At 46.5% G+C, this 27,608-nt stretch overlaps 1 protein-coding gene across 1 annotated transcript; it reads left to right on the top strand.

Moving 5' to 3' along the window:
* Positions 1–1,268: 1,268 nt before the first annotated feature.
* On the top strand, positions 1,269–26,654 carry ANAPC1 (anaphase promoting complex subunit 1). The gene is made up of 47 exons (XM_053938485.1): positions 1,269–1,585; positions 2,365–2,526; positions 2,654–2,705; positions 3,628–3,737; positions 3,889–3,971; positions 4,791–4,864; positions 5,102–5,247; positions 5,878–6,098; positions 6,725–6,934; positions 7,219–7,314; positions 7,563–7,653; positions 7,743–7,808; positions 7,961–8,098; positions 8,441–8,581; positions 8,816–8,876; positions 9,165–9,352; positions 9,758–9,832; positions 9,972–10,237; positions 10,446–10,537; positions 10,833–10,981; positions 11,945–12,023; positions 12,102–12,138; positions 12,231–12,301; positions 12,415–12,593; positions 14,502–14,728; positions 15,839–15,957; positions 16,326–16,597; positions 17,074–17,308; positions 18,039–18,130; positions 18,270–18,404; positions 18,523–18,605; positions 18,720–18,798; positions 19,095–19,169; positions 19,686–19,762; positions 19,952–20,042; positions 20,136–20,189; positions 20,449–20,642; positions 20,863–20,949; positions 21,348–21,465; positions 22,230–22,307; positions 22,619–22,686; positions 23,637–23,775; positions 24,336–24,422; positions 24,850–24,945; positions 25,099–25,297; positions 25,759–25,893; positions 26,373–26,654. The coding sequence occupies exons 1-47, from the start codon at positions 1,373–1,375 to the stop codon at positions 26,486–26,488; spliced, it is 5,856 nt and encodes a 1,951-aa protein (XP_053794460.1). The 5' UTR covers positions 1,269–1,372; the 3' UTR covers positions 26,489–26,654.
* Positions 26,655–27,608: the final 954 nt, after the last annotated feature.

Below are 27,608 nucleotides of genomic sequence, written 5' to 3'. Positions count from 1 at the left end.
TTTATGCTAATCCATGTCACAAGCACATGGAATGGTGGCAAGAGGGTTGTACCCATGCCCAGAGTGGCTGCAGAAGCCTCATCAGTCCCACAAAGTAGCTTCTTAAGCACCGTATCAGAGAATTCTAGAATCCCAGAATGTTTTGGGTTGTAAGGGACCTTAAAGATGATCCAGTCTCACCCCTTGCCACGGGCAGGGACACCTTCCACTATCCCAGGGTGCTCCAAGCCCTGTCAACTTGACCTGGAACACTCTCAGGCATGGGGCAGCCACAGCTTCTCTGGGCTAATATCCATGTCTCAAAAACAGATGGCCATGGAGCCGAATTGTTGGGGATAATGGGCAAGGATCTTTGGTACTAAATGCCAGGGAAATGAACAAGATGTAACTGGAGAAGGGGCCATGCAGAAGTAGGGCAGGGTTTTTCTGGAACAAACATCCTTGTTCCAGTTCAGGAGACACAACAACAACAAGAGAGCTTCAGCACAGAATTCTTTCTTCCTTTATTTCGGAACCCCTTCAGGCACTGGAAGAGGCTCTAATAACTCCCTGGAGGCTTCTCTTTTCCAGGTGAACACTCCCAATTCTGATGGAGATTGAGGCTAAGATTCCTTCTTCATCCCACCTCCTCTCTGAAAAGTAGTTTAGGAAACAAGAGGGTTCATTCTGAATCTCCCTTACCCTTTCCTGCCTTTTACATCCCTGGCTTCCATCAAAATCACTCCACATGGATTCTGATTATTCTTTATCCTGGGATGCTGGGATGATTTGGGTGGGAAGGAACCTTAAACATGATCCAGTTCCTTGGCATGGGCTGGGAAACCTTCCACTATCCCAGGTTGCTCCAACCTGGCCTGGGACACTTCCAGAGGGCAGCCACAGCTTCTCTGGGCAACTCTTCCAGTGCTTCACCACCCTCACAGGGAAGCATTACTTTCCAATATCCCGTCTAAACGTATTCTCCGTCAGTTTAAAGACAGTCTAGCACAACTCCAGGCTGTGAGCTGGGCGATCCATGACGGAAATCACCATGGGAGGACAGCAGTCACCAACCGCTGCCGCCCGGCACCGCCGTGCCGGCGCTCGGCGGGACTGTGGCACTGAAACGGCATTTTGGGGGAAGTCTCCCCTCAGGATATGCCGAGAAGCACTGGAATCCCCCCAGGATACGCCGGGAACAGCCGCACTCCCCCGGCAGTAGCGCGGGCCCCCCGTGAGGCGGGGCCATGACGGAGCGGGCGCGCGCGGGGCAGGCCGGGAGCGTCAAGATGGCCGCGCCCGCGTGAGGGGCCGCCGGTGCCGCTCCCCACGCGTCCCGGTGCCCGCGGGAGCCGCCGGAGCGTCCCGGAAATAATGTGGATATCGGGGCCCCATGTCGGACCACTGTGACGAGAGGGCGACGATGATTGCGGCCGGCGACCTGCAGGAGTTCGTGCCGCGGGGCCGCGAGCATTGCCGGCGGCACCCGAGTGCCCTGAGCCTGCAGCTGCGGCGGCTCCAGCCCGCGCCGGAGCTCTGCTCCTCCGACGGCGCCGCAGGGCTCGTGGGCTCCCTCCGAGAGGTCACCATCCATGACCGGCACCGGGTACGAGCCTTCCTGGGCTGGGGGTTGGGAGGGAAGGGAACTTAAAGCCCATTCGGTTCCCGCCCGCCGTTGTGGGCTGGGACACCTTCCATCAGACCAGGTTGCTCCAAACCTCCTCCAGCCTGGCCTTGACTTCCAGGGATGGGGCAGCCTGTGCCAGGGCCTCACCATCCTCCCAGGGAAGAATTCCTTCCCAATATCCCATCTAACCCTGCCCTCTGGCAGTAGGAAGCCATTTCCCCTTGTCCTGTCAATCCAGAGTCGTGTCCAAGTCCAAGTCAGCTCTCTTGGAGCCCCTTTAGGCACTGGAAGGGGTTTTAAGGTCTCCTTGGAGGCTTCTCTTCTCCAGGTGAACACCCCCAGCTCTGATGGAGATTGAGCCTAAGATTGGATCCATCCATATCCCAGCTCCTCTCTGAGAAGGAGTTTAGGGAGCAAGGGGTTCACTCTAAATTTCAGAACTCTACAAAGGGTCTCCCTTGCCCATTCCTCCCTGGCTTCCATCAAAATAAATCTAAATGGATCCTGATTGTCCTTTACCATGGAATGCCAGGATTTTCTGGGTTGGAAGGGATCTTATGGATCATCTCATTTCACCTCCTGTCATGATCAGGGACAGCTTCCACTATCCCAGGGTGCTCCAAGCCCCATCCAACCTGGACTGGGACACTTCCAGGGATGGGGCAGCCACAACTTCTCTGTGCCAGCACCTTGTAACTGGCAAAATCATCACACCCATGGGTCTTGTGGCTTTTCCTTGACAAACCTCCATTTTCCAGGAAAGCTGGCAGCTGAGGAAAGGCATCAGTGATGTTGGGGAGGAGGTGGACTATGACGAGGAGCTGTACATGGCGAGCAACGTGGTCATCTGGAGCAAGGGCAGCAGAAGCCAAGCATCCTCTGTGTACAAGGCATTCACCGTCGACAGCCCTGTCCTGCAGGTACAGAAATGTGGGAGAGGGGCACTGAGAGAATCCACAGACCCTTTCCAGTCAGGGAACAGAGAAAGGTGACATTGTATGGGAGTAGCTCATTCTGGAGAATTAATGATACTGTGTTGGATTTCAGGCCTTGTGGTGTGACTTCACTATCCCCCAGGAAAAATTGGAAAAAGCTGATGGTGAGTGTCCTGCTTCTTGTGCTGCTGGGCAAATGCTCAGAGCTCAGCTCTCTTGGTTTGGAATCATGGAATTGTTTAGGTTGGGAAAGCCCTCGAAGGCCGCTGAGTCCAGCTGTTGCCAAGGCCACCACAAAAACACATCCCCAAGTGCCACATCCACATGGCTTTTGTAGCCCTGTGCCTGTGTCAGGGCTAGATACTCTTGGGGAAGAAATTTTCCCAATATCCACCCTGAATCTCCCCTGGTGCAACTTGGGTCTATTTCCTCTCATCCTGTCCCTTGTTCCCTGAAAGCAGAGCCTGACCCCCACCTGGCTGCACCCTCTTGTCAGGGAGTTGTGCAGACCCAGAAGGTCTCCCCCAAGCCTTCTTTTCTCCAGACTGAGCTTTCTCGGCCAGTCTGGAGTCCTTGTTTTCCAGCCCCTTCTCAGCTCTGTCACTATTGGACACAAAAGTAAGCACACAAATGCCCAGCAGGTTCAAAGGCCAAAAAAGAGAGCGTTTTATTTGAGTATCTGATATTTGTAGAATTCCAGAGGTGACCATGGATTGGAAGATGGAATTACCACCTCTCCAGCCACACTGGTCAAACCAACAGTCCATCAATTCTCTCCTCCCACAAAGAAGAATGCAAAACAATCATTATTTACAAGAACAGTGCATGAGAACTCCAGTAGAAATATGTAAACAGATCAGAAGGCTGAAGAAGTTTTATGAGAACTTTAAGACTTTCAAAAGAACTATAAAAGAAAACTTTACACTTTTAAAAATCAGGGCAACACAGCTCCATTCCCTTTTCTGGTCACATTCTAGGAGCTCATTCACCACGACTTGAAATGTCAGAATTTACTTTTTGTGTATAAGGGATGTCTGACACAGAGTGAAACTTCACTGTGTAATTGTTTTGTTCCTTCCTTTCCAGTGTCAGGCAATGAGGGAATAGTGGAGAAATGTATCTGCATTTTGCAGAATTCCTGCATAAACGTGCACAGCATGGAGGGGAAGGATTACATCGCTGCTCTGCCTTTCCAGGTAACTTCTGCCATGCTTTTTGTCCACATTTATGTTTCCCTGCTCTGCATAAAAAGCCTGAACATCTTGTTTTCCTTTAAGACTCTCAATCATCAATACAACATATGGTTGATTTTTTTTATCCCACCATAAATCCATTTTTTTTTAATAGGTTGCAAATGTCTGGCCAACCAAATATGGGTTGTTATTTGAGCGCAGCAGTTCTTCCCATGAGGTGCCTCCAAGTCCACCCAGGTATGAGATGAGGAATTTAGGTGGTTTCCTGTTGGATAATCTAATAAGGAATGGAGGAGTTGGAGGGCAGTGGTGAAAGATCTGTGTGTTTCTGATAGGAAAAGGTAAAATTGGGTGGAAAAGGAGGAAGTTATGTTTGACCCTCCCTGGAAGTGTACAAGGACAGCTTGGATGGGGCTTGGAGCAACCTGGGATAGTGGAAGTGTCCCTGCCCATGGCAGGGAATGAAATGGCATCATTTTAAGATCCCTTCCTACCCAAATCATTCTGGGATTTTATTGATGTGCTTCTTCCAGTCTTTTTATCCCATCCCAGTGACTCTGAGTGAGTACACTCAAAGCTGAGTGTTAAAAAACTATTTGGGAATGCTGGTTCCGGGAATAGGATCTGGCAAGCACCAGCCTGATTCCATTAAGGTTTGTCCTAGGAATTGATTCCAGGCTGTCATGGCCAGCTGGGAGAGTCACTGAGGGATTGTCATCAAGACATTTTCTCTCAGCTTCAGGATCCTGTTTCCTCTTTGGTGAGGATCCCATTCCCTGCTGAGTGGGGATCCCATTCCCTGTTGGCTGAGGCTCCCAGCCCCTGTGGAAGCCCTCTGTGCATCCCAAAGGAAGCAGTTGGACAATGCACTGATGAGCAGCTTTAATCCACTCTTTTGGGTTTTCCCCTGGGATTCTCTAGTCCTCAGAAGAGCTGGGATTAGGAATAGAGATCCTGAAAGTTGAGTCTACTCAGTCAGTCCAACAAGTTTTTGGAGATGGAATCTGTGTCCCTGCTGTCACACTCCAGGCTCTGATTTGTCTGGCTTTTCCTTAGGGAGCCTTTGCCGACGATGTTCAGCATGCTGCACCCCTTGGATGAGATCACCCCTCTGGTCTGGAAGTCTGGAGGTACATTGGATGTCACTGGAGTCCCTCAGGGTAGCAGCAAATCCCAGTGTGTCCCTGGAGGATGCCTTGTATCAAAAAATTCGGGAAGAGTCACTTCCAAGGATGCAGTTAAGAGTAGCTGCATGAACAGGGAAGCTGCTCAGGGGAGAAGCCCAGATTGTGGAAGGAAGGGAGTGTGGGAAATGCTCATAGTATTGTTGTGGAGCTGATCCTTTGGAATGAATTCCTGTTTTCCAGGAGCGTTTGGATCGTCCAGGGTGCAGTACGTGGCTGACCACACACTGAGGATCGTGTTCCTCAGCGCTGACCCTTCCATTGTGATGACCTACGACACTGTGCAGAGCTTACACACAGTCTGGGCCCTCAGGAGAGTCAAGCCAGAGGTACACATTCCCTGGGGAATAAAGATCCCTGGAAAATAGCTGTGTGCATTTCCATGCCCTTATGTTTGTTAGGAATGCCTGGGATTTGGGATTTGTTTCATTTATAAGAGTAAGATGTTTGGTGGGGCTGGTTCTTTTGGTTTTTTGGAAGTTTTTTCCATGGATTTGCCTGGAGCAGGGAGATCATGGGGTGGTGATGGTCATGGATTGTTATTAACATATTACTCCATACATTGGACCAGAAGTCTTAAGAAAAGTGGAAAGTAACTTAGTGCCATGAAAACTTTGACAGTGAGGGTTGTGAAGCAGTGGCAGAGTTTCGCAGAGAATCTGTGGCTGCTCCATTCCTGGAAATGTTCCAGATTGGACAGTGCTCGGACCAACTTGGGATAGAGGAGGGTGTTCCCATGGCAGAAGGTGGAACTGGCTGGGCATTAAGGTCTTTTCCAGCCAAATCCTGTGATTTTGTGAAAACCATTGGAGCAGTTTCTGTGGGAGTGGAAGAGTAGGGTTGATGGGATTAACTCTGTAGGCTGAGCATGAATTTGTAACATGTAACTGATGGGAAAAGCTGTTGGAAAAGCCACTCCCTGGCTGTCCTTGCACACATGCCATTGGTTTTCCTCCCAGGAGCAGAGCCTGGTGCTGAAATTCCCAGAGCAGGGGGGCACCCCCCAGCACATGGCCACCAGCAGCTCCCTGACTGCACATCTCCGGAGCTTCTCCAAAGGAGACTCCCCTGGGGGCTCCCCTTTCCAGAACTACTCGTCCATCCACAGCCAGAGCAGATCCAGCTCCTCTCCCAACCTGCAATCCCGCTCTCCCACCATCTCCAACATGGCTGCTTTGAGGTGGGCATCCCCAGCAAATCCCAAAGGATGGGAGCTATGGAATAGCATGGACACATTTTGGTCTCTCTCTTTCCATCCAAGGCTCAGGTGCCTTTTGAGTTGCAGCACCTGAGATTTCCCTTGGAATGCCCTTCCTGTGCCATTATCCCAATAGTTCAGGAGGGTAGTGCCTGTGCCAGAGCCAAGGAGGCTGCTCTGTCACGGATCAAGGAATGTCTGCAGGATGTTTAAGTTCCATGAGTGTTTTGGGCTGACTTCTCTAAAGAAATTAGAGGGAAGAGTTTGGGAGGGATTTTTGATGGAATGGACCATCTGAAATCCTTTTGAAATCTCATCTATTAGATTTGGATAGAGATGCCAGGAAAATAGAGAATTGTTTTCCTGTGCTAGAAAACTAAAGGAAATTAACAGTGAGCTAGTTCCTGGTTTAGGGTTTGGTTGGATTCTAAAGTCAGTGGATGAGCTCCTTGGGATTCTTCCTGATTTTGAGCATCCACTTTTCAGCAATATACAAAGTCTCTAATTCTATCCCAGTTTTGAAGATCCACTTTTTGTCTGCATCAGTATCTGATTTTTCCATGATTTTGAAGATCCTTTTCTCATCCATATCCTGTCTCTGCCTGCAGCCGCTCCTATTCCCCAGCCCTGGGAGTCCATTCCTTCTCTGGAGTGCAGAGGTTCAACTTTTCCAGCAGTGCCCAGTCCCCAAGGAGACCCAGCGTTACCCATTCCCCGAATTCCATTTCCAATGACTCCTTCCTCATGCCAGAGACAGAGCTGATCGTTCCTGAGCTCTGCATCGACCACCTGTGGACAGAAACAGTCCCAAGCATGAGGTCAGGTGGTTTTCTGGGGATGAAAGTTGGGAAGCAGGAATTAAAGTGAAATCACAGCTTATTTGAGTGTTTTTTTTCTGCAATTGGAGCCATCTTGGAGTCTTCATGGACTTGCACTCCCTGATTTTTTTGGGAAATGATGCTCCCTAAGTGCCTGGCTCCCTTGCGGAGAACTGAGCACTCAGGCCAGTTTTCCCTGGTGTGTTATTCCAAGCTTTCTGAATGGTTTCATGGAGTCTCCAAGCAAAGCAGGTTCTAACCTGGTCCTTGTGTCTCTTTTCCAGAGAGAAGAATTCCCAGGCATCCAATGTGTTCATTTCCACTGACCTTTGTGGGCAGAAATTCCTCTGCTTTTTGGTGGAATCCCAGCTCCAGCTAAGGTGAGCATTCCTTGGGGACATGTGAACCAGGAGAAGCACTCCAGAAATTCCTAGCTGGAAGTACATATGGGGTTTTAATTAACTAGAAAATTAAAAATAAGTTGATTTATTTTGGGCAAAGCAAGGAAAAGGAGGAAGGAACCACAAAACCCACAAAAAATTCACTGCACTGTTGGAAGTCTGTGTTTTCTTTTTGTAACAATACCGAGGACAAACCTTTTATATTTCCTGTTCTCCCTAATCCCTAGGTGTGTAAAATTCCAAGAGAGCAATGATAAATCTCAGCTGATCTTTGGATCTGTCACCAATATTCCAGCAAAGGATGCGGCTCCGGTGGAGGTATTGTTACCTGTGGAATGTCCTTGTCATGCAGCTGTTGCCTCCTTAATTAAACACAAGGGGCTGAATGTGATGCTTGATTATTCCAGGGAATTGATACACTGCTGGTTCTGGAAGGCAGTGGGAATCTGGTGCTTTATTCTGGAGTGGTTCGGGTAAGCGACACCTTTCCCATCCCTAATTTATGTGTGGTGCTGAAAAGGGAGTCCTGAAGCATCCATGGCATTAATGGAACAATTAAATATTTTTTGTGGGGGTTATTTTTAGACAAAAACTTAACTTTTTGTTTCCTTTTTCCACCAAAAAGGTGGGAAAGGTTTTTATTCCTGGACTTCCTGCTCCATCCCTGACAATGTCCAACCCAATGCCTCGGCCAAGCACTCCCTTGGATAGTGTCAGTACTCCATCCAAGCCTTTGAACAATCACCTGGGGCCCCTGGAAGAGGTAACAAATAAGGAAATATTCCTTTTGTTGTAATGATCGGTGGTTTTTTATCTTCCAAGATGTCTTTTGGAGTTGAATCCTTTTCCTTCTTGTTTTGTAAATCCTCTGAATAAACTGTGTTTAAAGAAGATTTCTGTGGTGCTGCTCTGTTTATTTATTTCAATTTGCCATAAAATTTCCAAGGCAGGGATTAGAAAGATTTATAGTAGTTTCTAAGATTCTTGTTAGTACTTCAAACCTTCAAACCCAATGATTATAGCTGTTCTTTGCTCAGATCCACTTTAATTTTGAATTCCACTTCAATTTGAACTCTAAAATGGGCTAATTTTTCCCACTTTCCAGAGCGTGCTTTTGTCACCAGTTCCAGAATTAAGGGATTCTTCCAAGCTCCACGACTCCCCCTACGTTGAGGACTGCACTTTCCAGCAGCTTGGGACTTTCATCCAAGCTCTGAGGGATCCTGTCCACAACAGAGTAACTTTAGTAGGTATTTCCCTGTCATTTGGGGTAACACTTTTGGTAACAAAGATTATTTCAAGATAATTCCAAGCTTTCCGGTGTTTCACAGAGCTGGCACCTGAATTCCACATCTTAATGTAGCAAAAGTCAGGATTTGGGAATATCTTCACCCACTAAGGAATTCTGAGTTGATAGAAGAGGCACTGCCTGCTCTTGATGCATTTCCTGAATTATTTCCACTTTTGTTGGATTTTCCAGGAGCTCAGCAATAACACCATGGTTCGGATCAGTATTCCTGAAATCGCCACCTCGGAATTAGGTAGGATTCCAAAGCTTTAGGTGGCTTTTGCTTTGCTTGGGGAAGGGCTGAGATGAGGGCTGAGACATGACTGGTTTCAGTAATGAGCAAAAAAATGAGTATTTTTCCTTATTTTTGTTCCATATTGGAGGATTTGTGTTTAACTCAAGGAAGAGCTGTTGGGAGTTTTGTGGCTTTATTTGGAGTTAAAAGCAGGTCCAACAAGAGGATCCTGTGGAGATTTCCACCACTGATGAAGCAAATCCCAGGAAACCAGAGCTGGTGGATGATTTCCTTCTTTTCCAATAGTGAAAAGGTGCCTGCAGGGGGTGAAAGGCATCCTGCCCAAGGAAACAGCTGTGCAGATGTTGGTGAAGTGGTACAACGCCTACAACGCCCCAGGAGGGCCCAGCTACCACTCAGAGTGGAATTTATTTGTCACCTGTCTCATGAACATGATGGGATACAATACTGAGAGACTCTGCTGGACACGGAATGTGAGCAAATTCATTCTTCACTTCTAATTTTTTAGGCCTGTTTTACTCTGTCTTTATCATGAGCTACATTTGCAAGGTGCTTATTATAAAAATAAATTATGAAGATTTGATTCCAGCTCAGCACCTAACACTGCTGTATTAAATTTGGTTAATCTCATCCATATTAAATCGATTCTGAGTTTAAACACAGGTCACAACTCAGATTGTTGTTCCCTAAAGAGGATTTTGTATTTCTGGGGTTTGTTCAGCAAATCCAAAAGTACCTCAAGCAGCATCATGTCCTATTTGGCTTGAGTTCAGATGTTGTGATTCACCTTGGAAACCTTGGGAATTTCAGTCCTCAGCTGCTTTTATTTATTTTTCTATTTGTTTTATTTTTATTTATTTTTCTTTAATTTGTTGCAGCTCGATTTTGAAGGATCACTCTCTCCGGTCATTGCTCCAAAGAAGGCAAGGCCATCAGAAACTGGGTCAGATGAGGTAAGAAGTGATTCCCTCAGTTATATTTGGATTGGTTTTTAGGGAAAAAATTCCTCTGTAACAGTGCTTTGGAATTACCTTTCTGGAAATTATATTCACCATGGATCCTCTGTCTTTCTTTCTTATTTCTTTGCTCTAGGACTGGGAATATCTGCTGAGCTCTGACTACCACAGGAATTTCGAGTCTCATCCTGTTGCCAAAGCTCTGCGCCTGGACCCTCTGGAAGTTTCGGCTTCCAAGGACGACTTTTCCCAGAGCCTCAGTTTGGATTCCTCCACCCTCCTTTTCTCCCACATTCCTGCCATTTTCTTTGTTCTCCACCTCATTTACGAAGAGCTCAAACTGAACAGTCTGATGGGAGAAGGACTCCGCTCCCTCGTGGTTCTCCTGGTTCAGCTGGCCAGGTATTCCCACTGGAAAATTGTTTCTTTTGATGGGATTGCCCCAACTGGAGCAAACTTGCCCTGTATTTGAAGGAAAGGAATATTTAAAACCTTTCCTATTTGTTCCATGGCTCCAAATTCTTCCCCAGTAGCAGCAACTGCCCAAAGGTAGCATCCAGGAGGTTGGAATGATTTTTTCCCAGTCTGTGACTCCCCTCTCTCATTCCAGGGATTTGAAACTGGAAACTTACATGGATTATTACTACAGGGACTACCCAACCCTTGTCAAAACCTCCAGGCAGACCTGCATAATTGACCAGGGTGAGTTTAAGCCTTTGGCTATTCCAGGATATTTGGATAGTTCCTTTATTTTTAACATTCTCCTCATTCTGGATGATTATCCCCTGCTTATTCCTTTAAGATAATTTTTCTTCCTTAACTAGATGCCTTGAGTTTTCATTCCTGTCATAAAATCCCATCTGACAGGAGGGATCTATAACATTTTGTGGGGAAATGCTGGATTTGTGTTGTTGAAGGAAATACTGGAGGAATTGGGAATGGTGAGGAATTCTTGTGCCTTTTCCCTGAGCTCATGGTCTTTGCTGTTCATCTTAAGTCCAAACAGGTTTCATGCTCCATCCCTCCTTTTTTTCTGCTGAGCCTCCAAGTATCTTCCAGTGGCTGAGTTCCTGCCTGAAGGGAGAGGGAGTGCAGCCTTATCCCTACTTACCAGGGATCTGTGAAAGGAGCAAACTGGTGGTAGTGGTGAGTACTGGGGGACAGGGAATACAGGGAATGTGCCTTGTTCTGTCAGCACTGCCCTGTGGGCAGGGTTTGCTCCCTGCTGCTGAATTTCCTGGGAGTGAACCATCCCTAAAGGAGGGTGAAATAACAAAGGATTCATTTACTGATATATTGGAGCTGAGTAGCTTCCCCACTTCTGTGTTTTTCTGTGGTTTGTGCAAAGTAATGATAGAATTCGGAATTATCTGTATTTTGGGAATGAGAATTCCCCAATTTTCTCCTTGGGCATGTCTCAACATCAATACTTAGTCCTGTGCGTGCTGATGGTATCTCCCCGTCAGCAGCACTTCCTTACTCATTGGTGGGAAAACCCTTCCAGCTGGGAGCAGAGGTGTCAAGCCTGAGGTGCCTAAGGAGAAAAACAGGGAGAAAAAAATAGGATCTATTTTCTTCCTCTCTCTGCCTGATCTGCCCTTGCAGAGCTCAGAGTTAAAAGATCTTCATAAAGCCCACAAAATCATTTTATCTGGTTGTGATTTTTTTTGTGAAATATAGTGACTGATTGCTTGGATTTTGCTGGCTGGACCCAACAGTTTTTCACATGGAACCTTCACAAAATATCCAAGATGTGGAGGAGACCAAGTGGAAAAGGGTGTCTACAAACAATATGTGTGTCCTGCAGGAGAAATGGAATGTGAGAAACACAAGAAGGATAACTGGGAACATGTTTTTCTGTTGGGAAGATATTTATCTTTTATCTCTGGGGCAATGAGGGAAAATTCAGTGCATTGTTTCAGGGTGGATTTTTTCACAAAATTTAAAGCTTAAAAGTTTGGTGTAGTTCAGTTGTTTCAGTCTCCTTTTTCCCACAATACACCTGCCCCACTTCTGAGGTTGTATTCCAGTTATTTCCTGCCTGTTTTTATGGGAAGGAAAGGACTATCAGCCCCAAAATTACTTTTTGTTTGTGTCTCTCCTCCCCAGAGTGTGGCTCTGTATATCCTTGGGGACGAGAGCGCTGTGCTGAATGAAGCCTCCCATTATTTGTACAAGATCACATCAGGTAAGGATACTTTGACTCCATCCTGGGAGTGCCTCAAGTTTGGAAAACATGGAATTAACATGGCCTTGTTTTTCCTAGGCCAACGGAAGCAGCAGATGGAGCAGGATGACAATCGGTATGGAAACTTTTTTGGTGTTGTTTTATTGAGTTTGTTACTTCCTGCTGACTTCTGGATGAGCTTTTATTGGTTTCTCCTTAATTTTCCAGGTGCAATTTCAAATCCAGCACTTCTGTTTCCAGCCTGGCTGAAAAATTGGTCCTTTGGATTACCAGTGTTGGTAAGAGAGGAACAACAACATTCCCAAATAACCATGTGCTTGGATAATGGGAAACACTCTTTGTGTGGGATTCATAGCACTTATTTGGGGTTTTTCCCCTCCCTAATTTTAAGGTTTCACCTTGAGGGATCTGGAATCTCTTCCCTTTGGTGTGGCCCTTCCCATCCGAGATGCCATCTACCAGTGCCGGGAGCAGCCGGCCTCGGACTGGCCGGAAGCCGTTTGCCTCCTTATCGGCCGCCAGGATTTGTCCAAACAGGCCTGGGAGGGGAGCCTGCAGAAGGGAAAATCCGTGAGTATGGCCACAAAGGGATTTCCCAATCCCAGGGTTTGGGCAGAGCACGTGGCTCAGGAATTTCCAGCTTAATTCCCAAATGGAGGGCAACAAAATGGAGGCTTTACATGTACAAAAAAAAACAGCATCCAGCAGCGATGGATAATCATGGATAGCTGGGAAAACTCACATTTAACTCACAAAATAAATCACATTTTAAATTTTAGACAAAAGTTTTGCCTCCAGAGCTATTGTATTCCTCCTCCTCCCAATCTTTGGCGCTTTCTCCCAGGGCTCTGCCATGAAACCATGGCAGAAGGAGAAGGAAGTGGGTATTTGTCAGAGGCTCATTGTGTTGGCATGGCCAGCATCCTCCTTTCCACTAGAAGAGCTAGATTTGGAAATACACTTGCCATATTTCTCTTTTTTCCCCACAAAAGGTTTTAGTTATTTGTATCCTAAGGTAAAATAATTAAAAAAAAACAGTGTGGTGTTTTTCTCTTCAACATTTTCTTCTGATGGTGGCTATCACCAGCATCCCCAGGAACTGTATCTCACTGAATTGTCCTTTGTCGAAAGCCAAAAATCGTCTTAAGGCTGACATAAAACCCCATCTTGGCAGAAGATTGGAGCCTTTTCCAAAGTCAGGAATTGGAATTGAAATCTCAACTCCATCTTCGTCATGATCCTTTTTTGCTGTCTCAGCTTTGGAAGGGATATTAAAGTTATTCCAGTTTTCTGCAACAAAGGCTTTATGAGTAATTGCATATCAAAACTGTAATTAATTTGGCAGAAAGGTTAATTAACTCCAGGTCGAACCCCACTGCCATCACACAAAAAATCCTTTTTGTTTGCTGCTGGTGGATGCTGTGCCTAACCGAAACCCTCACAAATCATCAAAAATGATGATGAATTTGATTTTATCACTGACTTTATAATAATGCCTCAAATTGATGTGACCTTAAAAGGCCAAAGTGAGCTTCAAACCCCAAATTGTTTGTCATTTCTCAGGAGGGCAGGGTGGAGTTTCCTGTTTCAGAACAGACGCTGCTGCTCTGGGTGGTGCAGTTGTGTGTTGAGATTGAGTGTGGATTTACCAGAAGAAATTGAGTTTCATTCATCATCTCTTCATTTACTCACCTTCCTGGGGCCACATGTTCCCAGAGAACCACAGGAAGATCTGTTCCCTTTAGGTCCCCTCATCACTTGTGTGGTGTGAGCAAACAGGAGAGCAGAGTTTTAGAAAAGCATTTCTTAAATCTTGCATGGAAAAAGGGTTTTCCAGAAGTGCTCCTAAGCTTTGGTGCTTTTCTGTTCATGTGTGGAAGTTCCAAAACCATTCTGGTGCTGTGATGAATCCCAAGATTTCTGATAGTGAGGAATTTTGGGGTTTTCTACTGTGCAGGCTGTTTGTTTTAATGGGTAATTTGCTTTTCCAAGGTGGTTGTGGAAGGAATCCAAATGGATGTGTGAAAACATCGATGCTTTGAAAAATAACAGGGTTTGGAGCAGAATCTGCAGAACAGCAGTTCTGGTTGGGCTGATCACGAACTGGGATAATCATAAACTGGGCTGATGGAGTAGATGGGGAAAGGAAAACCCCTTCCTACAACTGCTCCAAAACAAGGAAGTATTTTGAAAGGACAAAAACTTCATCACACGTCACCTCCTCAATGCATTTGAGGTGTCATACCCTCTTGTCTTTAGTTACTTATCCCATTTGGTTGTGCAAAAGTACTTGATTTCCATCTTCAGATATCCTCCAGGCCTTTAAATTCCTGTAAGGAGCATAGGAATGCTGTGACCCTCCATTGATGTGTCTGTCCTTTCTGTGTACAGACCCATCATTGTGCTGGGTGAGTTCAGGTTGTGGTGCCTTCCTGACAGTTTCCCCACCTGGAACTGTCTTTTCCCTTTCCCTTGCAGTCTGTGGGCACGGTGCTGTCCTCAGATATTCCATCGGCAGCCGAGTTGGAGGAGGATGAGGATGGCATGAACGACATGAACGAGGAGGTGATGTCCCTGATCTGGAGCGAGGACCTGAGGGTACAGGAGGTGCGGAGGCTCCTCCAGAGCGCCCGGCCTGTCCGGGTCAACGTGGTGCAGATGCCTGAAGCCAGTGACCATGAGTACATCGAAGAGAAGGAAAACAGGTAAGGAATCCTGGAAGCATGGAATAGCTTGGGTTGGGTTGGGTTTGGAAGGATCTTAAAGCTCATCTCATTCCAACCTCTGCCATGGCCATTCCACTATCCCAGGTTGCTTGAAGCCCCATCCAGTGTGGCCTTGGAAATTTCTCCATTTCCAGCTGTTTCTATTTCCCAGTATTTCGTTCAGCTGAAAGGTTGTGGGGATATTTTTGGAGGCTCAGAATCTCATTAAAAAAAGAAATCATAATCCAAGTCTTTGGAGTTCTGTGGATCAAAGCTCTGCTGTGTTGGAGTAGGGGGCTCTTGGGAAGGACAAACAGCACATTGAGGTCAGTTGGGGTTGAAGGGATTTTGTAGCACTTTCTTCTGCCCAAAAAATGTGAAATATAAGCAGGACCTACTCTGTAGAGACCAAACTATCTATGCCCTGTCTAAAGCTGGAGAACCCTTTGTGATAGGCTGGTCTTGAGACAGGAGACCTTGGAATTGCACAGAAAGCACATTCACTGTCCCATCCCATTCCTTTGAAACCTCTGTCCAGTGGCCTCGACTATCCCTGTCCTGCTTTATTCACTTTTGGGGGCGGTTAAAAACCTCTTCTTTAAAAACTAAATTAAAACTTAATTAAAACTAAATTAAAGCAAACCTGAGAACACCATTACCATGCAACATGTTCTGAGTCTGACCTAGGGAGCTGAGTAATCTAACGAGTTTAGAAAGCGTTTCCAGACTAAATCATAGAGAACTGTGGTGAGCATTCTTGGAAGCACCTTATCACCTCTGTACATGGGTTATTACTCGGTGTTATCACTACTCATAGCAGGATCCCACAGGGCAACCATGACTTTCTCCTCTCACCTCACTTCCAGCATGACTGGGAAGTGTTCGTGGAATGGAAGTGTATTGAACCAGATTTAAGGGAAAAATAGTGCCAGGTTCCAACAGCTAAAAGGTATCTTGGAGATGAACCTTGTAAGGACCAAAGATTTCGTTCAAAAGGAGAAGGAAGGAGTCACAGTGAGGGAAAAATGGTTCTGTCCAGTGCCTGTTGTTTGTAGGTCATTTATATTTGGGAAAATTTTCCATATGGTTTTGGATTCACCTCTCCACCAGGTTGCTGCAGCTGTGCCAGCGAACCATGGCACTCCCAGTTGGACGAGGAATGTTCACCCTATTCTCCTATCATCCTGTGCCAACGGAGCAGCTGCCCATCCCTAAGCTGAACCTTACTGGTATGTTGATCAAGGGCTCCTTCCCAGTCCATCCCAGAGCTGGATGGGCTTTCTTCCAGCTGTTATCCCATTACAGCTCAAGTATGGATTTTGTGAGGAAGCAGTTCCTTTGGGCTTTGAATCTGCTATCTAGAATGGTGGAAGATCCTTCTTGAATGGTCAGGGCCAGTGAAACCTTTTATTAGGTACAGAAGGAGAGAAAAGTGGAAAAATTATTCTAAACATTGCTGGGGTCATAGAGGATGGAGATCCTGCAAAGGGCTGGCCTGACATTCCTGAACATTCTTGGATCGGAACTGTTCCCTCACTTGGCACTGGATGAAGAGCTTGGCTTTTCCTGACTATTGTTATCCTCTCTCCCATGGCAGGCCGTGCTCCTCCAAGGAACACCACTGTGGATCTGAACAGCGGGAACATCGATGTGCCCCCCAACATGGCCTGCTGGGCCAGCTTCCACAACGGGGTCGCCGCCGGCCTGAAGATCGCTCCCGCTTCCCAGATCGACTCCTCCTGGATCGTCTACAACAAGCCCAAAATCGCCGAGCTGGCCAATGAGTACGCGGGGTTCCTCATGGCCCTGGGCCTCAATGGGCACCTCACCAAGTTGGCCACCCTCAACATCCATGACTACCTAACAAAGGTGAGGCCTTCTGGCACATCCAAGAGCCAGATCCCGGTGAGATTGGATTCTTTAGGCAAAACAAGGAAGGAAGGTTTCTTTGAACTTCTGCATTGGAAGTTTCCTGGTGTGGGAGAGTGTCTGAGTTGCTTCATTATGGTCGTGGTGCATGGTTTGGGTTGGAAGGATCCTTTATCAATGTGGGGAAGGAGTTCTTTCCAAGGAAGTGGTAGAGAACTGGCTGTCCAGGGAGGGCATGTAGCCTCTGAATAAACTCTGTTCCAAACCCACCTGTCTCCAGAGGTCCCTTCCAATCTTAAATATTCTGGGGTTCCTCAGAATGAGGAACCTCCATTGCCATTCAAAGATTTTCAGCAGTTTTACCACCCTTTTCTTTTCACCCTGTGCACAGCTCATTGGGATAGGCCACTGGAACACTGGGACAGGGGTTTTCCCATTCCTTGATGTGCCTCACTGCTCCTTGTCCCCTTACCCAGGGCCACGAGATGACGAGTATCGGGCTTCTGCTCGGCGTCTCCGCTGCCAAGCTGGGCACCATGGACATGGCCATCACCCGCCTGCTGAGCATCCATATCCCCGCCCTGCTGCCGCCCACCTCTACAGAGCTGGATGTCCCCCACAATGTCCAGGTGGCTGCTGTGGTCGGGATAGGCCTGGTCTACCAGGGCACTGCCCACAGGCACACTGCCGAGGTGCTGCTGGCTGAGATAGGTGGGTGCCGACACTGGAAAAACAGGATGAGGGCTGGGATAGTTGCAGTGTGCACCAGGGAGTTGGGAGTTGTAGCGTTGGCACCTTCCCACCACGTTTTTTTCCCATTTTTCCAAACCTCATGGTCCCTCCTGAGAGCTTGTGCAGCATAAAAAGGAAAGTCACTGGATTTAAAAAAAGAAATGGGGCAGCATCATTACTGTTCCTACTTCTTCCACCTGGAAATTTGGTGTCCTAAATTCCCCTGTTTGGAATTTTAAAGGTTTTTAACCATTAGGCCCTAAGAGATGATGTGAACAGCAGATTTATGATCTCACTTGTGCTCTCATTCTGAATTAATTTGTAACCGCTTTTCCCCATGTTTACATGGGACTGTACTTGGAGACTGTGTGGTTTATTAAACAGGGAATGGGATAAATTTTAAGGGTGAAATTGTTCTGTTTCTGGAAATTGGATATGTGCAATCCTTTTTTAGCAACAGCATTTTGATTGGTTCAGGATCTCAAAGTATCCTCAGTTAAACTTGGCATTTTCACCATGGCTCTAAACTCCAACCATAACACGTAGGAGGGAGTTGCTATTTGGGAGTGGATGGATGAACTGCCAGCTCCTTGTCATTCCACTGAGGACTTCCCTAAGGAGGGACAGATATTTTTTTTCTCCTTTCAGTAGGAATTAAGCAATAAGCTGAAATTTCCAAAAGTTAATTTTGCTGGTTTGGTTTCTCCAGGGCGTCCCCCCGGCCCAGAAATGGAATATTGCACAGACAGAGAGTCCTATTCCCTGGCAGCAGGGCTGGCCTTGGGAATGGTGTGCCTTGGGGTAAGTCAGCTGCAATTAGGAGACTCATTATCCATTGGGATGGCATTCCAAGGCATGTTCTATCCTTGGCTCCCAGCTGCCTGTGGGTTTTTCTCCTAGAGGAAGGCACTTCCATGTTTTCCTCCTTTCCATTCCTTAGCATGGCAGTAACCTGATTGGGATGTCAGACCTCAATGTTCCTGAGCAGCTCTACCAGTACATGGTGGGGGGACACAGGAGATTCCAGGCAGGAATGCACAGAGAGAAGCACAAATCTCCCAGTTACCAAATCAAGGTACGTGGTGCCAGTGCTGGCTCATTTAAGTTGGAAGTCTGGGAGGTATCTCCATGACTTTGGGAGCATCATTCCCTTCCAAGTGAACCTGTGGAAAGTGTTCCCTGTGTTTTCCCAGGAAGGAGACACCATCAACGTGGATGTGACGTGTCCAGGTGCCACCCTTGCACTTGCCATGATCTACCTGAAGACCAACAACAGGTTGAATTCCTTGAGAATTCCTGCAGGGTTAAACTGCCCTAGTGTTGGCTCTGCTGAGGTTTGGAATTGCTGGAATGTGACCTGAAAACCCTTTTCTTTTGCCATGCCCTGCAGATCCATTGCTGACTGGCTCAAAGCACCGGATACCATGTATCTGCTGGACTTTGTCAAACCAGAATTCCTTTTGTTGAGGGTAAGATTTTCCTTGGGTTCATTCCTCAGTCTATTTAAGTGATATTTAGGAATTCCAGCCCAACATGCCCATCATCCAGAATCCTTTGTTTCCCAGCTAAACTCACTTCTTCCAACAATTCCTCCTTGTAGTGTGGCAGCTTCGTTGTCATGGAGACAGAATTTAGGGATTAATAGATGAAAGACACAATTTATGGGGAATGTTACATTGAATTTTTCGGTGTATTTTATAGCTTTTACCAATTCCATAGATAATTTTTCTCCCTCATGATTTGTTTTTTTTTCCCCTTTTTCCAGACTCTGGCTCGATGCCTGATTTTGTGGGATGACATCCTGCCCAATTCCAAATGGGTCAACAGCAATGTGCCTCAGGTAGGTGTTTGTTTATGTGTAGTGTGTTTGCTGCTCAAGTTTACACCTCCCTGGATTGTTTTCCATGTGGGTATTTCCATAGTCATGTCAGGAGCACAAGGAAATGAGCATTAACATGACCAAGGTGACTGTCCCCTGGGATCCCTGGATTTTAGGAGCACTAGGGACTGGAAAGGAGATGATTGAGGAGAGACAGGATTGTTCCAGACACAAAATGATGTCAGGGAAAGGAAGGGATTAAACATTTCCCTGCATTGCCAGGTCCAAAACTGCTGCATGGACTTGAGCATTAGGAATAACTTCCCAACAGTGGAATCAGTGATTGTATGGAATTTTTAAGACCAAATTAGCTCAATACCTATGAGAACTACAGGATGCTGATGGTTTCTGTTGGGGAAAAAACAGCTTTTCCTTCCCTTAGATCTGTTTGGTATTGCTTATGAACTCTTGATGGCCAGAGTTTCAGTTAGTCATCAGTTTTCCCTTGGATTTATTTTCCTTTCCTGCTTTTTACAGATCATAAGAGAGAACATTATCTCTCTTCATGCAACAGAGCTGCCTTCATCTGAAGACCTGAGCTTGGAAACACTGGCGTGAGTAACATCCCAAAAATGTCCTCCTAGGGTATTTTACTGTCCTGTAAAGGAGAGTCTTTTTATATGGGATATCCTATAAAGGATGAGTCTTCCCTTTTATTTTTAAGGGATGAAGGAGTTCGTGCTGTATATTCAGATGAAGAGAAGAGGAACATTTAGTCATTTCCTGTTTCTGTTGTTCCTTAGGCAAGCTCATGTCTACATCATCGCTGGAGCATGTTTATCCCTGGGATTTCGTTTCGCCGGGTCAGAAAATCTGGCAGCATTTCAGTGCCTGGTAAGAGGAGAGTTATTTGATTGCATTCACTTCCCAGGGAGCTGTCACTCATCTTTTGGATCCATATTCACTGGGCATTCCTTTTCTTTCTAGTACAAATATGCCACGGATTTCCTGAAGTGCTTGTCGGCTCCAACAGCATCCATTGTAAGTTTTGGCAAAAAGATGGCTTTGTGTGACCCTCAGCAAAACCTCAATGGGAACAACCCCAGCCCTTTTAATTTCCTGGATTACACATGATATATAGGATGTGGCAGAGCTGCAAATCACTTAAGGACTTTGTTGGCTCTCCCTCCTTCTTGGAAATGTGGTTTTCAAGCTCCGGGGTAGAAAGTGGTGGGTCATCCCACCTGGAATGTGCTGTTGGCCATGGAATTGCGATGAAACCTCTCTGTTGTGCTTGAAGACAGGTCACTATAACCTGGAAACGTGCCTGAGTGTCCTTCTCCTGGCCCTGGCCATGGTGATGGCTGGCTCTGGGAACCTCAAAGTGCTCCAGCTTTGCCGTTTCATGCACAAGAAGACGGGGGGAGAGATGAACTATGGCTTCCACCTGGCTCACCACATGGCTTTGGGGCTCCTCTTCCTGGGAGGAGGAAGGTAATGGGCCTTTTCCAAAGGCAGATCTCAGCCTTATTTCCATTTCCTCCATTTCCTTTTTTAAAATATATGGATGCATAAAGGTGTCTTCTGTTGGAAGAGAAAGTCTTGTTGTCTTTGTGCACCTTTGGAAATTCCTTTCCTCATGCCTCCAAAATATTTTGGCCTCCTGTGTTTTTTAGAAGGAAAACTAAAGGACAATGTTGTTTTTTTCCTACAGATATTCCCTGAGCACTTCCAACTCCTCCATTGCCGCTCTTCTCTGTGCTCTTTATCCTCACTTCCCTGTTCACAGCACGGACAATCGGTAAGGCTTTCATGGGGATCCCATTTCCTTCAGCTGAACCATCTCCTTACAAAAGACAAATGATGGATTTTTACCAAAAATCAGTTTCTGGATGTTGTCCGTTAAAAAAGTGGGAAATGGAAGAAATAAGTGACAGTGGTAGGGATCTTTGATCAGTGAGGAAACATCAGCTCTGCTGTGCTCCTGTGATGTGGCTGCTCCAGTTTGCTCAGCTGGAAAGATTTTTGTGGAAGATCTGTCCATTTATGACCGTTAATTACTTTTGGTTCTGCTCCATTAAGCCCTGTTCTGTTGATTAACCAATACCATGGCTACACGAGCTGTATTTGGGTGTGGAGCTGGAACTGGGTGTCTGGGATCATTCCTAGCCCATGCTGAGCTCCTGGTTCCCACCCCAGGTACCACCTGCAGGCTCTGCGTCACCTGTATGTGCTGGCGGCTGAGCCCAGGCTCCTCACTCCTGTGGACGTGGATACCAACACTCCCTGCTACGCCCTCATAGAGGTCACCTACAAGGTAACTTGGCTGGGAGGCCGTGAAGAGCTGTGGGATGACCAAACACTCGGATTTATCCCAATTTTCATTGGAGTGGTCTCCAGTCTTGGGTTTGGTTTTGAGCTGTGGTGGAGACGAGGTGAATTCTGCACAAATAAGTGAAGGGTTGGGCTCAACCCACTCACACCTCAGGTGTGCTTTGGTGGCACCCGGAGAGCAGAAGGGAGGACAGGGAGAGTCATCAGAGTCTTCAAACAGGCAAGGAAGGGTGTCCTGTCTGACCCAGGCTCTTCTTCCTCTTCAGAGGGATTTCCAAAGGCTCAGAGGTGGCTGGAAGTATTTGTGGTTTTCCAGGCCTTCTCCTAATTCTGAGATAAGCAACTTGATGTTTCTCCTTGGTGCTTCCATCAGGTGTCCTTCAGGGAAGTGCTTTCTGTGGGATTTATTTTATATGGGAGAAGGGAGATGCTCAGAATTGATTTATTGGAATTTTTAGAGGGACGAAGTGCATCTCTGTGATTCTGGCAAAGAGTTCTCCATGTTCCCATCACAGCTTGCTTCCCAAACCTTCACGTTTCAGCCTTGCCCAGCGTTAGGTGTTCATGCATCCATCCATGGAAAAATGGCTTGGCAAGTCCATGTATCCTGATATGAGTCCTGTGTTTACTTAGGAACAGAACCCCCTGCCTGGTGCCAGGGCAGTTGTTCCCCATGAGATGCCCTTTTTCTTCCTTTTCCCATGGGAATGAGCTTTTCTAACCTGTAGCTCCCATGATGTTTTGCAGGGCACACAGTGGTACGGGGAGGCCACTGAGGAGCTGATGGCACCCACGCTTCTCCCAGAGCTCCACTTACTGAAGCAGGTAGAGGAAATCTCTGTTTTAATGGAAAATCACCTGGATTTTGTGTCACAAATCTCAAGAGCTGAGATCTGATGGTTTTTGATTCCGTAGCCTGACTCTGGACAGCATTGTCCCATTATGATTCCTGTCTTCTGTCTTGATCAAGATCTTCCAAGATCTGATGCAGCAGGAAATTCCCTGCAGGAGACACAAACCTCCTCCTGAATTTTCTGTGTGGGCAACACTATGAAACAGCCCAGAAAAAAAACAGTAGAAACCTCTTAATTAAATTATTCTGGTTATATTTAGTAATAAAATGTTTCTATTGACAGATCAGAGTGAAGGGCCCCCGGTACTGGGAATTATTAATAGATTTAAGCAAGGGAACGACTCATCTCCAGTAAGTGTTTTTTAATGCTCAACTGAATCATGACCTCGTAGTAATCGTATTGCATGGTTTTTTTTAAACCCTCCCACAGCTCTGGGTTGAACCCTGGGTTTCATCAAGTCACTGTTGTGCATTTGACTGCACTTTAGAGGGGAAGAAAGAAACTGCAGAGTTGGGTTTCACCCATTGAGGTGAATAATTCATGCAAAAAAACAGGTTCGGGGAAAACCTGATAGTAAAACCCACAGAGACTGGTAGTGGGATGGAGGCACCAGAGAGCAGCTACAACTCATGGTTTTGGTTTGGTTTTGAGTGGTGGTGATATCACGTTTCCCAGACTGTTGGGGACTGTTACTGCCCTGTGAAATGATTTTTCTCTTATCACCCCATGTCACAAAGTGCCACCTGCCCTCGTGACATGTTCAAAACATGGGGGGCAGCTGTGGGAACCAGAGATTTTACCGGAACACAGGATCGGAGGGGGGCAGGGAATCGTTCTCATCTTTGCACTCCCCAGTGAGGGGTGGGAGAAAGAAGCTCAGTCTTTGCTCAGTAATGTGGTGCTTTTAGGTCATTTACTTGCCATTAATCAATCCCAGAATCATTTAGGTTGGGAAAGACCTCCAAGATAATGAGTCCAATCATTGATTGTCCTCTTGTCAGCTGGAAGGATTAAATTAAGCTCAGTCCATTTGTACAGTATGCTTTGGATTGGAAGGCATTTAAGGATCACCCAGTGCCACCACTGCCATGGGCAGGGACACCTTCCACTACCCCAGGTTCCTCCAAGCCCTGTCCAACCCGGCCTTGGACACTTCCAGGGATGGGGCAGCCACAGCTTCTTTGGGTGTCCTGTGCCAGGGCCTCCCTGCCCTTGCAGGGAAGAATTCCTTCCCAATACCCAGCCTGAATTTCCTCTCTTTGAACCGATTCCGTAAATCGACCCCGTTGTGCCATTCCAGGTCGATCCTTTCCAAGGGTGGCATCCTGTACGTGAAGCTCCGAGCTGGGCAGCTCTCCTACAAGGAGGATCCCATGGGCTGGCGCAGCCTCCTGGCACAGACTGTCACCCACCGTAATTCCGAAGCACGGGCATTCAAGGTACTGCTCCTAGGGTAGTTCCTGCCAGGAATACTGCTGAGGGAGGGAATTCTGGTGGTTTTCACAGGACAGCCAGGTGTAGGTGCATCTACCATGGGTGTTCACGAATGTTAGACTTGTCCTGCCCATGAAGTGCTTGACAATGCAATCATTTAGGGTGGAAAAGTCCTCCAAGGTTATGGAGTCCAACCTTTAGGTTATGGAGTCCAACCTTTAGGTTATGGAGTCCAACCTTGAGATCATGGAATCCAACCTTGAGATCATGGAATCCAACTTTTAGATTTAATTCAGCCTTTAGATCATGGAGTCCGACCTTTAGATCATTGAATCTAAATTTTAGATCACTGAGTCCAACCTTTAGATCATCTAGTCTAGCCTTTAAATTGAGTCCAACTTTTAGATCATTGAGTCCAACCTTTAGACATGGATTCCAACCTTTGGTGTGGGTTCCAGTTTTCTCCTTTGTGTTCTGGACGCTTTGGAAATCAGCTGTTGTTATCTTTGTGCACAAATTCAAAAAGTTCATTTTAGGGATGTGTTTTAATCCCTTTTTTTTCCAGCCAGAAGCAATTTCTGCTTTCACTTCCGATCCCGCTCTCTTTTCCTTCGCTGATTATTTTTGCAAACCGACTGTGAACATGGGCCAGGTAAGAAGCGTTGGTGTGGACCAACACTTATTCCATGGGTAAGAAGTAGGGAAAACCTGCCTTAAACTCTAGAGCAGAATTTAGCCCTGCAATCAGCAGGAACAGGGGATATCCTGCAGGATGTTGTGTAATACAACTCTGATTCCTGTTGGTTTGATACTGGGATTTTTTGTCCCATTCCTTGACGAATGTATTTAACAAATCCAGAGAGCCATGAAGCTTTTAGGGGAAGTCACAGAAGGTGTTTTATATGGAATTTCTTTAAAAATTATTTAAGGGCGGGCATAAAACCCAGTTTAATTATCCCAAGGAAGAAGTCAAGTGGTATCATTAATTATCCCAAATTCCTGTGATGCCACTGCATGGATTAACTTCAATGGAGGCAGGAACCTGGAATAAATTGTGCCTGACACCTGTCTTTCCTCAGAAACAGGAAATCCTGGATCTTTTCTCCTCCATCCTTTACGAGTGTGTGACCCAGGAGAATCCGGAGATGCTGCCCACGTACATCGCCATCGACCAAGTAGGAAACTCCTGTTCCTGTTGGAAACAACACTTTTTCCCACTTTCTGGGGGCACATAGTGGCCATTCCATGTGCTTTTCCAGAGGAGGGAGGGCAGGGGTTGAGGAGTCATTAACTTCCTGTTTCATTCCTGCTCCAATTCCCGCTGCCAGGCCGTGAGGAGGCTGGAAAGGCGGGAAATATCTGAGACCTTTGAGCTGTGGCAGATGAAGCTGGTGCTGGAATTCTTCAGCTCCCGGAGCCACCAGGAGAGGATGAGCAGAAATCCAACCCGAGGGCTCTTCATGAACTCCGAATTCCTGCCAGTGATGAAGTGCACCATAGATAATACCTTGGATCAGTGGCTTCAAGGTAAAGAGGAATTTCAATTCCAGTTGGAATCCTGAAATGGTTTGGGTTGGAAGGGACCTTAAAGACCATCTCTTTCCATCCCCTGTTGCTCACCTGATTCTTGTCTTGCTGATCCAGGTTGATTTTTGCCTCAAAAGTATGGAAAACTGATGAGGGAAGGGAGGGCATTTTCAGTTTGGTGTGGAACATTCCCTGGAGAATTGTGTTTGCCTGGAGTGGTGGAGGTTTTTAGCAGGGAATGTGATGTTTCCCAGAGAAAATTCCTTCCTCATCTTGCACAGGGAGAATTTTCCCAGGGCAAAAGCAGACAGTGACCACAGCAGGGTGACCATGGCAGAAGGAAGGAGGTCAGAAAGCAACCTCCCAGCCCACCTTCTGTGGGGAGTGGACACTTCAGTGGGATTTATCTGTGGAAATCCTGCTTCCCAAATGTCAACAAAAGTATTCCTTTTGCCTTGCAGCTGGAGGGGACGTGTCCCTGCATTCCTACCTGAGCGGGCAAGCTCCAGAGGAATCCCAGCTGAGCGTGCTGGCATGCTTCCTGATTTACCATTCTGTGCCCACACCAGGACAGCTGGCAGCTGGAGGCTTGGAAGGTGAGTCTGGAACTGGGATTTGGGGAAATCCTGGATCCTTTCACTGGGCAGCTTTTCCTTGCCCTCCAGCAGCCTGGGAATATGCTAGTCCTGAGGTTACTAAGGGAAAAGAAAGGCAACTGGACCTTAATTTTGGGAGCTCTGTTCCTTGCTTAGGGCTGGGGCAGAAATGTCACCACATCCATGAGGGGTCAGGGGCTTATCCCAGGAATCCTGTGCCAGCCACAAATTGCTGTGTCTGGGCATTTTACACACCTCTTTTCTGGGTGTTCTTTTCTTCTGTGTTTTCCTTCTTCCTGGATTTGGGATCTCTTTTAAAAGATATTTGAGATCTCTTGTAGAACTTTACTTTCCATCCAGCACACAACAAACAGATCCATAGGATGACACCTCCAAAGCTCTCTGGAGCTTCTCCCTCCAATTTTGGGCAAATCTTTGCTCATTTTTACACCATTTTCCTTTGCTTTGGATGTTTTTAGGGAGCAGGAACTTCTCGGAGCTGCTGCTGAAGCTGCGGAGGTTGCACGTGCCCATGCGGGCACTCCTGCGCCTGGCTCCGCTGCTCCTCGGGAATCCCCAGGCCATGGTGCTGTAGTCCCACCAAACTTCCCAAAATCTCCTTCTTTTTGTACCTTCCCAAACACCAGATTCACCCCTAGCTGTGGCAACCACAACCAGGAGTTATTTATAAATTGTTATGAGGAATTAAAAAAAAAAAAGCTATAAAAGTGAGGTTACAATAAATTTACTTTTGTAACGAAGGTTTGTTTGCAAATGTGTGGTTTTTGTGGGGAATTTGGGAAAGATTCCCTTGGCTGGGAATGGTGTCTTTCCTTGGCTTTGCTTTGTGGTGGATCCTTTGCTTGTGGTGGATCTTATTTCCAGACAATGGAAATAATTCCTGGTTTAAACACTTTGTGTTCCCTTCCTCCTTGTGTATCCCCCTGGATGAACGTGGAGCAGGGCTCATTCCTTGTTGGTTCCGGGCAGAGCAGATCCTTAATTTGTCACCAAACAGATAGAATTATACCATAAAAAGCGGCCAGAGGTTGAGGGATTACTCAGCCAGAGCCAAAGGCTTGGATTCTGATTATTGTGGTTCCAAATTTAATCCTGTGGGATTTGTGCCAATTTCTCCCTGTTTTTTCCCAAATCCTCAAGGATTTTGCAAAGCATCAAGTGGAGGGAGGAGGATAACCAGGAGTGATTAAAAAGAGAACAAAAGCAGGGAAATGATACAAACCTGATTCTTATAAAAAACAAATTTATTTTGTATTAACTGAGGCTTTCCAATTGCTTGAAGGAGGCAGAGCCTGTGCTAAATTCCAACCTTCATCCCTTTTTTTTTAAGCTGTTCAGAAACTTCTCTAATTTAATAAAAACAGTTTAATTAATTTAATTTGTCACACCTATTCCACAAGCACTTTCCTTATGTGAATTCAATGAACCCATGAACAGATGGGAAATCAGAGGAGCCAGGAGGTCTCATCTCATGGGGCCAATCCTGGCTGTTCCTTCCCCTAGGAGGTGGGTGCAGCTCAGGGAAGTTCCTTCTAAACTGAGGAAATGGGAAGGTAATTTTCCAGAGGGAATGACAGTGGGATTTCATGGCATCCTGGAATGGTTTGGGTTGGAAAAGACCTTAAAGACCATGGCCAGGGACACCTTCCTTAGAGCCTCATCCAACACTGGCCTCAAACACTTTGGGGATGGGG

Source organism: Vidua chalybeata, chromosome 3, assembly GCF_026979565.1.
Source record: "Vidua chalybeata isolate OUT-0048 chromosome 3, bVidCha1 merged haplotype, whole genome shotgun sequence".
Classification (NCBI taxonomy): Eukaryota; Metazoa; Chordata; class Aves; order Passeriformes; family Viduidae; genus Vidua; species Vidua chalybeata.
Note: the sequence above shows the minus strand (reverse complement) of the source record. Positions and strands in the feature narration are given on the sequence as shown.